Source organism: Onychomys torridus, unplaced genomic scaffold, assembly GCF_903995425.1.
Source record: "Onychomys torridus unplaced genomic scaffold, mOncTor1.1, whole genome shotgun sequence".
Lineage (NCBI taxonomy): Eukaryota > Metazoa > Chordata > Mammalia > Rodentia > Cricetidae > Onychomys > Onychomys torridus.
In genome coordinates, this window is record NW_023412345.1 from 24,886 (window position 1) to 39,271 (window position 14,386).

The following is a 14,386-nucleotide window of genomic DNA, read 5'->3' on the forward strand; positions in this document are numbered from 1 at the left end:
TTCTCCCAGTTCTTGGAGCAATAGTGGGTTGATAGATTTGATTTGAAATCCAATCTTGTGACTCTTTTTTATTTTCTGAAGTAGGGAATTGAATTCAGGGCCTTCTCTACACATTCTGCACTAGCTACATTCTGGGCCTTTTGAGTCATGTCTCTATAATTTTGTAGCAGGGTGACTTTCATCAGGCTATTTGCTCAGTGTGAGCTTTTGTTCCCTTGTAGTTATATGAGCATGTAATCTACTGCTGTTGAGAGAGTTAGGTAAGTGCTCAGTGCCTGTGACAATTTCTAGAAGCTGAAGATGTTACCAATCACAGCCTTTATTGTGATTGTTAGATATAGGGCCTAGATATTGCAAAGAAAATGTTGCAAGTCATATCATCTGGTAAATACAATATATAGTTGCTTCTTGGATTTAGATCACCAAGAATTCTAAGGGCTTAAGTATTTTCACTTTTCTTTTATTTCTTTCCTCCAGATTAACTTTCTCAAGGCGCTCTTTATGTCCTCATTTCTAAGGGTGTAGATTATAGGGTTCAGCAGAGGGGTAATAACAGTAAAAAATGCAGAAACAATTTTGTCTTCGGGGAGGCTGATGGCTGGTCGTGAGTAGATGAAGATACAGTGCCCCAGGAAGAGTGTGACCACGGTGAGGTGGGCTGCACAAGTGGACAGGGCTTTTCTCTTCCCCTCAGAGATCTGTTGCCTTAGACTCACGAGAATGACTGCGTAGGACACTACAATAATCACAAAGCATACCATAGAGATCATCCCACTGTTGGAGACAATGAGAATCTCAGTTATGTAGGTGTCAGTGCAAGCCAGCTCGATCACTTGAGGTACATCACAGAAGAAGTTATCAATCTCATTAGGACCACAGTAGGGAAGATTGATGGTGAGTGAGGTGAAAGATATGGAGTGGATGGTCCCTGCTGTCCACATGGCCACTCCCAGAATCATACACACCTTCCAGTTCATCACGGTCATATACTGTAAGGGTTTACAAATGGCCACATACCGATCATAAGCCATGACAGTAAGCAGGAAGATCTCCGTGCAGGCAAAGAGATGCAGGAAGAATATCTGGACCACACAGGCATCAAAAGAGATGAGCTTTTCTTCTAACAAGGTGTCTCTCAGCATCTTTGGGACAGAGACTGTGGAATGGCAGACATCAATGAAGGACAGATTGCTGAGGAAGAAATACATGGGTGTATGGAGCCGGCGGTCGGATATGATCGTTATGACAATGAGGATGTTACCAATCAGTGTGAGGACATAGAAAATGAGGAACATGAAAAACACAGCCATCTGTACCTTTGGATTGACAGATAAACCTCTAAGCCGGAAAAACATCACTGAAGTTTGGTTGACAAGGACAGCCTTTTCCATTCTTTCAGCTCTCTGTCAAAATTAAAGAAAAAATGTGAAACAAATATAATACTTAACATTTGTGTCAACCACTTGTTCACTTAATTTCTTGGTCATTGATGACTTCAACTAGAAGTTGTGGGTCAAATATCTTGTGTTTATTTTCTGTTCCCTCCCTTCTTCCTCCCTTGGTGCTGGGGATTTGATGGCAGCTCACACATAGTAAGTGCTTGCTTTAACTCTGAGCTACAGCCTGTCTTGTGTTTCCTAAAAACAAATCATGTTTCATCATCTTCACTAGATGCTAACCCCACAACCGTGGGAATAATACAACAGTGAACCTTGATTTACCAGGAAATTAAAATCCCCTTGAAGAAGGGGGTGGTGAGTCCAAACAAGGTGTTGCTCCCTTACTGCAGCAATGCATCACCACTTAGATTTACTGTATTAGAGACAGAGTCTCAAATAGCCCAGTCTTGCTATGCAGCTGAGGATGTCCTTGAACTCCTGATCCTTCTGCCTCTACTTCCCAAGTGCTGAGTTTGCTGGTGTGTGCCACTGCACCCAGATCAGGTTATGGACTAAGGTTATCCATACTCTGAATAGGGACTTTGTGTAAGATTCAAAACATGGCCTTTGAATATAGTTTCCCTTGTTGTCCCTTTGATTGTACTTTTCACTAGCCCAAATCACTTCTCTCCTGGTGGCTTTTCATGGGTGCTGAGGGCTGAATTTCCATGATGACAGTATCAGAAGGCTGCAGCAGCTCACCATGCTCCTGGACAGTTGGCAATGTGGCTGTGTGGTTTGTTGAGCACCTCTTTAGAGAAGGCTGCACAAACCCCTAGAAGTCCTTAACCTGGAGGTCAAGGTCCAGGCTTAGCAACATCTATGTGTTGACTAGATCATCTCCAGCTCTTCAGATTCTCATTCTGTTGCTTGATTTCCTGGTCTACAAGTAAATTCAAGGAAGCTGTTTTATTTTCTTTTATATTAGCTGTCCTCTGATCCATGTATCATTGCTATTTTAAAAGATTTTGTGTGTGTGTGTATGTATGTATGTATCATCTGCCTGTCTGTCTGTCTGTCTATCTATCTATCTATCTATCTATCTATCTATCTATCTATCTATCATCTGTCTATCCATCCATCCATCCATCTATCCATTCTTCTCTCTCTCTCTCTCTCTCTCTCTCTCTCTCTCTCTCTCTCTCTCTCTCCCTCTCTCTCTCATCTATCTACCTACCTATCTGTGCTTGTCTGCTGCCTGTGGAAGCCACAAGTGGGCTTCAGATTCTTTTGGAACTGGAGTTATGGATGATTGTGAGCTTCCATGTGGGTACTAGCAACAGAACTTGGGTTCTCTGCAAGAGCAGAGAGTGCTTTTAATTGCCTAGACCTCTCTCCTCCCCCACTACTGCTCTCTTTTATAACAATTGTATGCTCTACATTAGAGTCACAGGGCAAAAATGAGGCATACAGAGGTAAAGCACTAGGCTCAAGGTTACACAGAACTGGAGTCACAGCTGGGTCTAGAGTTCAGGTCTCCTGCCTCAGGCTTCACCCACTTTGCCATCACTCTGAATATCTGTGGTGGAGAAGTTAAGCAGAGGGTCTTTATGACCTTTCTTCTCTTAGGTGTCCTGAGTCAGTTTTGGGTGTGATCTTTAGGGACCTCTGTTTCTCAGGCTTGCCCCCTCATGACACCCCTGCACACAGCTTTCCAGTGGTGGCTCACCTGGAGACCTGTCTGTCTTTGTGCCCTGGACACCTTCATCCTGTGCTGTCTGCCTTCTAACTTTCCTCAGGTCAGACTCTGCTGGACACATGAGTCTTCTCCATACTGCTTAGGGGAAACTTCGCTTCCACTGTCAGCAATGTCTAGTACTCCCTGTCACTCACCGTGCCAGCCTTATGCAAAAACGACCACTTCTGCTGTCCATGACAAAATAAGAGTTAACAGTACTGTCAAACTGAGGCTCTAACAAAACAGAGTTATGGCAAACAAGATACTTTTTGGACAGAGGTCTTTCAATTAACACCTGAAAAATAACCAGACTGGTGTTTTGTTAGTATTTACAGCAACATCTTTATGTAACTATAGATTAATTTTACAGTTTATCATTTTTCTTAGAACATGCATTTCACATTTTTGGCTGCAAAAACTATTTCAGTTGTTTAGTTAAACCTTACAGCTATTTTCCCTGTTTTAAAATTGACACTTGAAGGGCTGATTTTAAATTAATCTTGTGACATTTGTTTGAAGTGAAGACTTTGTTTCCTCCTCCTAGGATGGGGACACACACTTTTAACTACCCCTCCCTCCTTTCAGCATTTTCATTCTTCTGTGAACTCACAGGAAAAAGGCTTTGGAAACATGGTGTCCAATGACATGAAATAAATGCTGTCAAAAATATGGTAGGGAGAGATGGGTCAGCAGTTAATAGCACTTGTCACTCTTGTAGAGGACCTGCACTTGGGCCCCAGCACCTATAACTCCAGTTCCAGGAAATCTGATGCATTCTTCTGACCTCCAAGGTCACCAGAGACATTCACATTGCTACATACATATGTGCAGACAAAACACTCACACACATAAGATAATAAGTATAAAAACATATGGAGCACTAAAATACACATTTTAGGAAAATGTAGGAGATGATGAGTAAGGGCAAAATGAGAATAAAATGAAAATATTTATATAACTCACCTGAGTGTTTTCTGATGCTCTCAGTCCCTTCAAAAATACCTGGATCTTCTTCTGTCCTGTAGTTTGAGTATAATGAAAACTGTCTTCCAATAGAAGGAAGGACTTACTTGATGTTGGATCGTCAGAAAACTGTGTGTGCATTGACTTTTTCTATGAAGATCGTGGAAGTCCCTGAAGTCCCCTGGAGAGCCTGTTCACAGTTGGTCATAAGTCACGGCAAAATCATAGCTTTGTATTTTTACTATAGTCCTTTTTTCACTGTGTAAATAATTCTGCAGTAAGATTTCCTAGGATGGTGTCCAGTTGACTGAAGATGTCATGTAAGAGCAGTATGTCTTGTGGGATTTTAGACCTAGTGATGAGTAGAGATGAGTAGAGCAATCTTCTTTATAGTTGTACCAGTTTATCAGGTAATTTAAAAACCAAATGTCACCATTTCAGTCAGAACACCAGTGTGGCAAAGCATCTATCTTGTTTGCTTTATTGCACACTTCAGGTGCGAGTGTTATCATTAGTTCCAGAAGGAATATTTAAGTTGGAGCTCTGAAGGGGAACCATGAAGGAAGCAAACAGCTGTGGCTGGCAGCTGTTGTGTTGCTGTTGGACTACCTGAATATCCAGGCTTTATTTCCAAGGAAACAACCCAACAGTGACATCAGCTTGCCAAGTTATAGTTAAGAAAAGTTAATTCTGTGGCTGCTGATGTAATAGCCTTGGCATCTATTGCTAAGAGGGTTTAATGAAAAATAGGACCTGAACACCTGACTCTTTGGGCCATATTGTATATAATTAAGTTAAGCAGTAGTATTTAGAGATCCCACCAAAACAAAAGGAAAAAAAGATACTGCTTTCTCTACCTTAACATAGGCACTTGCTTTGTCAGGATGGCTGTTTTCACATTTCCCCCCACTTTATGGGTATGGGGGTCCTCCAATCTTCTACTGTCTTCTTAAGTTTCTGTTTTAATGTTTCCACTGTAGTAACTTTTCTGCTAAGTTTATTATAAGTTTTTTAATTTTTTGAGGATTCTTTGAATGATATTTTTTCCACTTTCTTTCTGACTTTGCTTCCTTTTTCACTACTGATTTTTGTTTGTTAATTTTGTGTTTTTTCATTGTGATGAGAGTGTTACCTCTTGTGGAATTTTTCTGGTGAGATGTTCAGTGTCTCTTATATACAAAAAATGTCATCTGAAAGTAAGAAAACTTTGACTTTTTTCTTTCCTACTTTGTCCATTTTATTTCTTCCTTTTATCTTACAGCTCTAGCTAAGACTTCAAACACTAGTATGAATGTGTAAGAGAGGAAACCACTGGGAAGAATAAGCAGGATTCGGCTGGAAAAGAGAAAATAGCAAGGAGTGAATGTCATAACGTTGCATTGGATTCAAGCATAAAATTATCAAAAGAGAAAAAAGAAACAAAATACAGGGTAGTTTCTTTCAGATCCCTCACATTCCTGTCACTAACTCTTAATCCTCAAGGCTCCTCAGGGTGAACTTTGGTAGACTGGAGCACTACCTAGTCACTGAGACCTCATGAGGAGAGGGTAGACATTACTTAAGCACCCACAAAAAAATTCTCACAACAGATTGTAAATTTATTAATGTTGCTATATTTCATGGTATAAGAAATATAATAAGATAAAGGTAGTAAGTAGGAAAAAGATGTTAGAAGAGTGTGAGAATGGAGGTGTTTAAAATGTAAATGATTTCTGCATGATAAAACAGTTTTCTATGATGGTGGAATGTTTCCAGAATGGGAAGATAAAAAGGAAGCTGAGTTAAACAGGGATAGAAATGGGGATGGGGACAAGCATGGGGCAGTGATGAGAAGGCAGGGTAGACAAGGAAATACAGGAAGCGATTACTAACACTAATGATAATTTGAAATAGTCATTTGGAAACTGACTATTTTAGAAGCTTTCTAAAACACATACAAACACATATAAAATGTTAAATGGATTTGGCCTTCAATGGGAGCAACTATGCCCCTGCTACTCATGGCAGCATAATAAATAAGAAGCAAAACAAAACCACAAACAAACAAACAAATCCAGTGTCAGGAATGGGTTAAGTCTTTTGGAGTTTTTGGTAAAGGAGGGTTCATAGACCTTTAACATTATAGGCTATTAACAATCCTCTTGGTTATGGTCCAGAATTTGATGGTAATACCATATGGCTGAAGACATCACATACTTGAGTCATAGAACATACTTACTTGCTAGTTTCCATAGTGCTGGAAGATGCTATGCACACCACCAGAGGAGAAAAGTAATCATCAGAGTGGTGTATGAATGAGAATGACCCCCATAGGCTTGTATATTTGAATGCTTAGTACCAGGGAATGGAACTGTTTGGGAAGGATTAGGAGGTACAGCCTTGATGTAGGAGGACAGGCCTAGTTAGAGAAGCTGTGTCACTGGGGGTAGGCATGGAGGTTTCAAAAAGCCCATACCAGATCCAGTCTCTCTCTTTGTCTGCTGCCTATGGATCAGAATGCAAAACTCTCAGTTACTTCTTCAGTGCCATGCCTGTCCGCTTCCTGCCATGAAGATCATAGACTGACCCTCAAACTGTTAGCAAGACTCCAATAAATGCTTTTTTTATGAGTTGCCTTGGTCATGGTGTCTCTTCAGAGCAATAGAACAGTGACGAAGGTAGAACTTGGTACCAGGGACTAGGGTATTGCTGTGCTAGGCCTGACCATGCTATTTGCTTGACAAATATGGAAGACTTTGGGACTGTGGACTAGAAAAGCAGTTGAATACTTTAGATGGGGATTAATGGGATATCCTAGTAGAGCATGGAAGACAGAAGTATTGGGGGTGATTTGGACTATGGTAGCCCAGCTCAAGAGGTTTTAGAGGAAAATAATATTAAAGACCATTCTTAAGATATTTTAAGACAAGAAATTATGTGTCTGCTCTTTGCCCTTGTCCTAAGAATTTGCCTGAGGCTAAATTGAAGAGTATTGGATTAATGTTGTTGACAGAGAAGATTTCAAGAGAGTCTAGTATTGATTATGTTACATGGTTATTAGTGATCATTCTTATGCACTACAATGAAAAGAGCAAGTTGGGCAAAGAGAAATATGTATAGTTTGAGGAGAAAAGGAGCACTAGGAAATGTAATATTGGAGCCAATTCTTGTGTTCAAGGAGATAAAAAATTTTAAGAAAAGCTGATTCAAAATGGAATAAAGGGAGTGGTGTCCTCAGGGCAAGACCTCACCCAACTAAGCTTCCAAACTCTGAAAAGGAATTAAAGGAAATCTTAAGCAGCAAAGGAAACCATCAACAACAGAGATATTATACAAATGTAATTCAATATGGGGGGTGCTTAGAGGTGGGGAGTGTTGGTAGTGGAGGTGGGCCGAAGGATCTAGTCCCCAATGAGCAGAACAACAACAACAACAACAATAGCAACAACAACAACAACAACCACCAGCAGCAACAGAAAATAATTAATGCCGGGCACCTGCAAGGTCTTAAACACCCAATAGGAAAGTATAACCAAAGATTAAAATGATTGGAATATTTCTTTAACATTCCAGGGGACCTCACTCCCCATTCATGGCTTAAATTTGTACAAGGTGTTATTTAAACAGTAATTTCTCATTAATGATTTTCTTTTTGATAAGGAAAAAGCTACCCAGATAGAAGATAACATGGCCTTGTATCAATTCAGCCCTGAAGTGCTTACTGTAGCCCAGAGAGTCAGGGTCACTATTGTTTTCAGTTAAAAATTAAATGATGGTTAAATTTCTTCTCTCTTTTCCTCTCTACAAGTCATGTGGGAAGAATCTCACACTTTGATGCTAGCCACTCCCACAGCTGTCAGAGCCCCTGAAAGTGTCCTGGATTCTTTATTCACAGGTCTACTCTTGGAGGAGAAAAAGAAAAAAAAGTGTTGATGAATGTAATGGATGGGTACTCTGAGTCCATCAAAAAATTCTAATAAACTTTGATTTGGGTATTAAAAATAATCAAACAAACAAATGAACAAACAAACAAACAAACAAACAAACCTCTCTTCTGAGTTCTCCTAGTTCCCTACCTAGGACTTGTACCTCTGTCTCTCTGTCTTTCTCTCTGTCTCTCTGTGTCTCTCTGTCTCTCTCTCTCTTTCCCCTCCCTGTCTGTTTTGCATGATAACTAAAACCCAACTGTTGTTTTTATGGTACCTTGGGTTTCCTTTCTCAAAAATCCCCTCCTTACCATGTAGCTGACCTCAGTGCTGATACTCAAATGTCTTGACTTTTTCCTTTTCTCCTAATGTTCTCCTCCTCCAGGAAGCTGCTGACATTTACAGCTTGCCTGTTCTGGATTTTTTCCTTAAAAAGATTGTCTTTGAACTTTGGAGAGAGAGAGAGAGAGAGAGAGAGAGAGAGAGAGAGAGAGAGAGAGAGAGGTGCTATAGATATGACTTCTGCAGTTCAGAGTACTGACGGCAGTTTCAGAGGCCCTGGATTTATTTCTAAGCACCTACATGATGACTAGAGCCAATACCCTCTTCTGGCCTCTGTGGGTATTGTGTGCCATAGACATACATTTAGGCAAAACATCCATACACATAAAATAAAACAGTAAATTGGGGAAGGGGAGAGAATATGAGAAAGCATCTCAAAATTCAAATTCAAAGTTTTAAACTGGGGAATTCCAAGTAATTAGCTTTACATCAGTCTTTTCTTTGTTTCCAGAATGAATATATTTGATGAGGATTTGTGAGTATTAAGCTAAGAAAGCAATGGAGAGAATAAAACTGCAAAAAGGAAGATGAGTTCAGGATTCATTTTGGAGCCTCATCATCCATAGCTTTTTTCAGTAGAAGTTCAGAGCAGTGACTCTCAAACTTCAGAATGCATCAGAATCACTTAACAAAACACAAATATCTAGCAAGTCCTCTGTTGAGAGCTCACCTGTGGCAGGGGCTCATGAGTTCAGGGCTGGACTGGGCAACAGAATGTGACATTATGTCAAGCTAAAAAGTAAGAAGTTTGGAGATATGGTTCTGTGGTAGAACATTTGTTTAAGGCAGAATATTTATGTTAATTTCAAGTAGACTTCTCTCCTTCCTCCCCTGGAAAAAGCCCTTACAAGATTCCAATTACTTTGATCTAGGGTAAGAGCCAAGAATCTGTATTTTAAAAATTCCTGACTCATGCTTGTCTGGAGGACATAAGTTATAACCAGTAGCCTACAATAATTTTTTGTTTACTTTTGGGCATGGATTATAGATAAATAGATTCAACAGGATTGAACTGAGAGGCCAGAAAAGTCCATATAGCTATGGCCAATTGCTTTTCAACAAAGATGACAAGACCTCTCAGTGGGGGAAAAGATGATCTCTTTGACAAACAGTGTTGGGAAAACTGAACATATATGTCAGCAGATGGTTGGATCCTTTCTTCATATGAGGTATAAATATTAGCTCAAAAATGTATCAAAGACCTAAATTAAAGAGAGAATAGAGAAAACTTGTAGAAGCAAGTTTAGGAGTAATTTTTATAACCTTAGATTTAGCAATGAATTCTTAGACAAGCCACCTGAAGTATTAACAATAAAGGACAAAGCAGATACATTGTCTTTAAAATTAACAATATTAATATATAGAAGGACAATATCAAAAAAGCACAAAGACAATCCAGAGAATGGGAGAAAATATTAAAAATCACATTTCTGATAAAGTTTTAGCTTCTAGAATATATTTAAAAAGCTCCTAATATGGCTACTGCTAAGGCTATTGTTTATTCTTCACAGTCTGACACCACTTACTTATGTCATCAAATTTGGAGAAATTGATGTGGTTCCCAACTAAAGAAGTTTCACTCTAACTACTGACTGGCATTCATGGTGAGGAGAGGTACTTTACACTCTACTAGAGGAGGAAAGTAATCATCAGTATCACTCAGCTACAAATCCTGCAACCTGTAACAGCAACCTGCCTTCAAAATATACAATAGTTGTACAAGTGTTACCAGAGCAACAATTTCTGATTGGATTTAAGGCACACTCCATGAGTAGGATTCCATAGCTTACACTGTTAAAATGGCTAAGAATCGGAGACTAGATAGGTCATGGGCCCTAGGGAGAAACCTACTACTATTATTCTCCTAAAGGAACATAGCAGTAAAAGACTTCTAATGACATATCGCTATACCCATAGATCAGTGTATCTTTCAACCCTCATCAGAGACACTTCTTCTTGTAGTAGCTGATACTTACCAGAGAGACTCGAAACTGGATAATGTGCAGAGAGTGAGAGACTTTGGAGCACTCAGTCCTAAATGGAATGTTTTTATCAACTCTCTCCCCATCAAGGCTCAGGGATCTATATGGAAGACAAGACATAAAGACTGTAAGAGCCAGAGGTGGTGGATGATTCCACGGAAACAGTGTCTTTTAGACACAATAGGACTGACATACACTTGAACTCACAGAGATTGTGATAGTACTCACAAGACCGTCACAGGTTCAACCCAGACAGAATCCTAGCACAGAGAAGAGGAAGTGGAGACAAAATCCCACCATTAACCAAGAAACTATTTGTAATTGACCTGACTGGAAAGAGAAAATCACTTGTCTTGGATAGTTTTGTGCCAGCTCAAAAGCTACAGTTATCTGAAAGGAGGGAACCTCAATTGAGAAAATGCCTCCATAAGATCTGGCTGTAAGGCATTCTCTTAATTAATGATTGATAGGGGAGGCACATCCAGTGGAGACAAGTCCAAGCCCATCCCCCTGCTTCAAGGCTGCACAAGGTATCCCATCATAGGTAGGGGGCTCCACAAAGCCTGCTCATGCACCAGAGATGGATTCTGACCATACCGCCAGGGGGTCTCCCAAGCACATCAAGCTACACAGCTGTCTTGGCATTCAGAGGGCCTAGTCCAGTCTCATGTAGACTCCACAGCCACTGATCCAACTTTCATGAGTTCCCTCTAGTTTGGTTTGGTCTTCCCTGCATGTTTCCCCATCATGATCCTGATGCACTTGCTCATAGAATCCCTCTTCTCTCTCTTTGATGGGACTTCTGGAGCTCTGCCTGGTGTTTGGCTGTGGATCTCTGCATCTGCTTCCTTCAATCATTGGAGAAAAGCTCTGTGATGACAGGATATTCACTGGTCTGATCTCTGGGGCAAGCCAGTTCAGTTCAGGCACCCTCTCCACTATTGCTGGTAGTCTAGGCTGGGGTCATCCTTGGGGATTCCTGGCAACTTCCCTAGCACTGGGTTTTTCTCTTACCCCATGATGTCTCTCTCTATCATGGTATTTCATTCATTGCTTTCCCACTCCATCCCTATTCCAGCTCAACCATCCCATTCCCTTATTTTCTCATCCCCTATCCCCTACCCACCATTGCCCACCCCTCACCCCCAGTTTACTCATGGAGATTTCCTCTATTTCCCATCCCAGGGTAGTCCATGCATCCCTCTTTGGTTCTTCCCTGTTAGTTAGCTTCTCTGGAGTTGTGGGTTATTGCCTGATTACCCTTTGCTTTATATCTAATATCCACTTATGAGTGGGGACATACCATGTTTGTCCTTCTGAGTCTGGGTTACCTCACTCAGGATGATATTTTTTTAGTTCCATCCATTTGCCTGCAAATTTCATGATGTCATTGTTTTTCTCTGCTGAGTAGTACTCCATTGTGTATATGTACCACATTTTCTTAATCCATTCTTCAGTTGATGGGCATCTAGGTTGTTTTCAGGTTCTGGCTATTATGAATAATGCTGCTATGAACATAATTGAGCATGTGTCCTTGTGGCATGACTGAGCATTCCTTGGGTATATCCCCAAGAGTGGTATAGCTGGGTCTTGAGGTAGATCGATTCCCAATTTTCTGGGAAACCGCCATACTGATTTCCACAGTAGCTGTACAAGTTTGCACTCCCACCAACAGTGGAGGAGTGTTCCCTTTGTTCCACATCTTCTCCTACATTGACTGTCATTAGTGCTTTAGCCATTCTGACAGGTGTAAGGTGGTATCTCAGAGTTGTTTTGATTTGCATCTCCCTGATAATTAAGGATGTTGAGCATTTCTTTAAATGTCTTTCAGCCATTTGAAATTCTTCCTTTGAGAATTCTCTCTTTAGCTCTATAGCCTATTTTTTAATTGGATTGTTTGTTATTTTGATGCCTAGTTTCTTGAGTTCTTTATACATTTTGGAGATCAGCCCTCTGTCAGATGTGGATTTGGTGAAGATCTTTTCCCATTCTGTAGGCTGCCATTTTGTCTTATTTACTGTGTTTTTCAGGCAGGGCAATCTAGTGAGACTGTCTCAAAATAAGTGGTACATGTAGAAAAGACTGGGGATGTGGTTTTGTGTTAGTGCTTGCTTAGCATCTGTAAGACCCGAGGGTTAATCCTCCAGTGCCACCTCCTCAACATTCTTAAGAACCAAAGACCAAGTAAGTATTTCTATGAAGATGCACAGCCCGGGGACCCTGGCTCTTGGTGTGGAACCAGCTCAGCTCTTTCCTGCCAACTCTCCTTCTAGCCCATCTCCATTCCATTGTGTGAGCTTTGATCCCCCAAACACTTTCTACCAGTGGTCTCCAGTGATTACACAGGGCTGGGACTCAGGTAGGCAACTTTCACTGTCCTTCCTGTCCACCATTCCCGTTTAGTCTCATAGTCCTGTAGCAGCCTGCTTGCAGAAGCTCTTCCTCTCATGCTACTTGCTGCAGGTACAGCTAGGTCTTTCTTGCTGACCCTCTCAGCCGCCTTCTTTTTTTTTTTTTTAAAAAAAATCATATAAGGGAGATTGAAAAACATGTTTTCTTTCTTTTCTTTTCTTTTTATTTTAATTTTGTAATTAATTTAATTTTACATATCAGCCACGGATTCCTCTGTCCTCCATCCTCCTGCCCCCCCCTCCACTCTTCCCCCAGTCCACCCCCCCATTCCCATCTCCTCCAGGCAAGGACTCCCCTAGGGATTCAGCTCAGCCTGGTAGATTCATTTGAGGCAGGTCCAGTCCTCTCCTCCCCTCATCCAGGCTGAGCAAAGCATCCTAGCATAGGCCCCAGGTTCCAAACAACCAGCTCAGCTCGTGCACTAAGGACAGGTCCCGGTCCTACTTACTGCCTGGGGGCCTCCCAAACAGTTCAAGCTAACCGACTGTCTCACTTATCCAGAGGGCCTGATCCAGTTGGGGGCTCCTCAGCTATTGGTTCACAGTTCATGCGTTTCCACTAGTTTGGCTCAGCCTTCTCTTCTACCCCACCTTCATTCCTTTTTGTGGGCCATCAAGTCCCCAAACACTTTCTACCAGGAACTTCTGTGGCCAGATGGTCTGGGACTCAGCTAGGCAGTTCTCACTGTCCTTCCAGGCCTTCCTTATTCTTTCTCCAGACTTTACTCCTAATCCTGTAGCAGCCTCTTGGCAGAAGCCCCGCCTCCCAATCAAACTCCATTCGCTGGTGACTTCACATTTTGGTGCAGAACCAGGGTTTGCCTTGCCCTTTCACCCGTCTCTCCAGACTTATTATTTATCCTACCACAGCCTCTTTGCAGGAACCCTCCCACCGCCACACCTACATTCCCCGGGGACTCTCCCTCTTGGTCTAGACACATTCCCCTAGCTCTTTCTCACAGTTTTCTGAGCCTTTCCTCCTAGTCCATCTCCATTCATTTCTGCCAATGACCTACCCACATAAGTATTCTTTACCAGAGACCTCAGAGCCACCACACTTGCCTAGGATCCAGAGAGGGAAACAGCAACCAAAAGGAAGGAACACCCATCTACCAAAGACAAGCAGATACCAACAACAAGAAACACCTCACACATCATAGCTCCCGATGCTTAGACCCCAGTGCAAAGACACAAATGTGAACATCTCAGACAAGCTTCCACCAGCTTTGAGAAATACAATATAGCTGAAGCACAATACAAGTTCTTCAAACATAGCAAATAGGAATATGTTCAAGGATCTTACAGAGGATATGAATAAAGGACATATGCATATTGAAGTCTGTGAAAACATTAACAGTAGAATGAAATAAAAAAATCAAGGTTTGAAAGCAATTTTTATCCATTAATTTATTAATATATTTTGGGGTCACTGAGTGCTTTATTTTGTATGTCAACATCTCTTCTGCTTCCTCCTTTAACAGCAGGAATTCCTTAGAGAGTGCAATATTTTGGACCAGTTTGAGTAATCACCAGCTGTGTGCATTGAGTTTCTAAGGTTATGTAAGAATAATTAGTTAGCCTGTTCCTCCAGGTCATCAGCTTGATCTGTGCCATCGGGACTATATATGCCTGTATGCTTTTCTTACAATGTACTGCATTGGCAAGC

At 41.2% G+C, this 14,386-nt stretch overlaps 1 protein-coding gene across 1 annotated transcript; it reads right to left on the minus strand.

Annotated features, from left to right (window-relative positions):
* Positions 1-449: 449 nt before the first annotated feature.
* Positions 450-4,131, minus strand: LOC118575620 (olfactory receptor 4E1-like). Its single transcript, XM_036176091.1, has 2 exons — positions 4,081-4,131; positions 450-1,403 (listed from the first exon to the last, which is right to left on the minus strand). Exon 2 carries the CDS (start codon positions 1,389-1,391, stop codon positions 450-452), a length of 942 nt encoding a protein of 313 aa, XP_036031984.1. The 5' UTR covers positions 1,392-1,403; positions 4,081-4,131.
* Between the last annotated feature and the right edge of the window lie 10,255 nt (positions 4,132-14,386).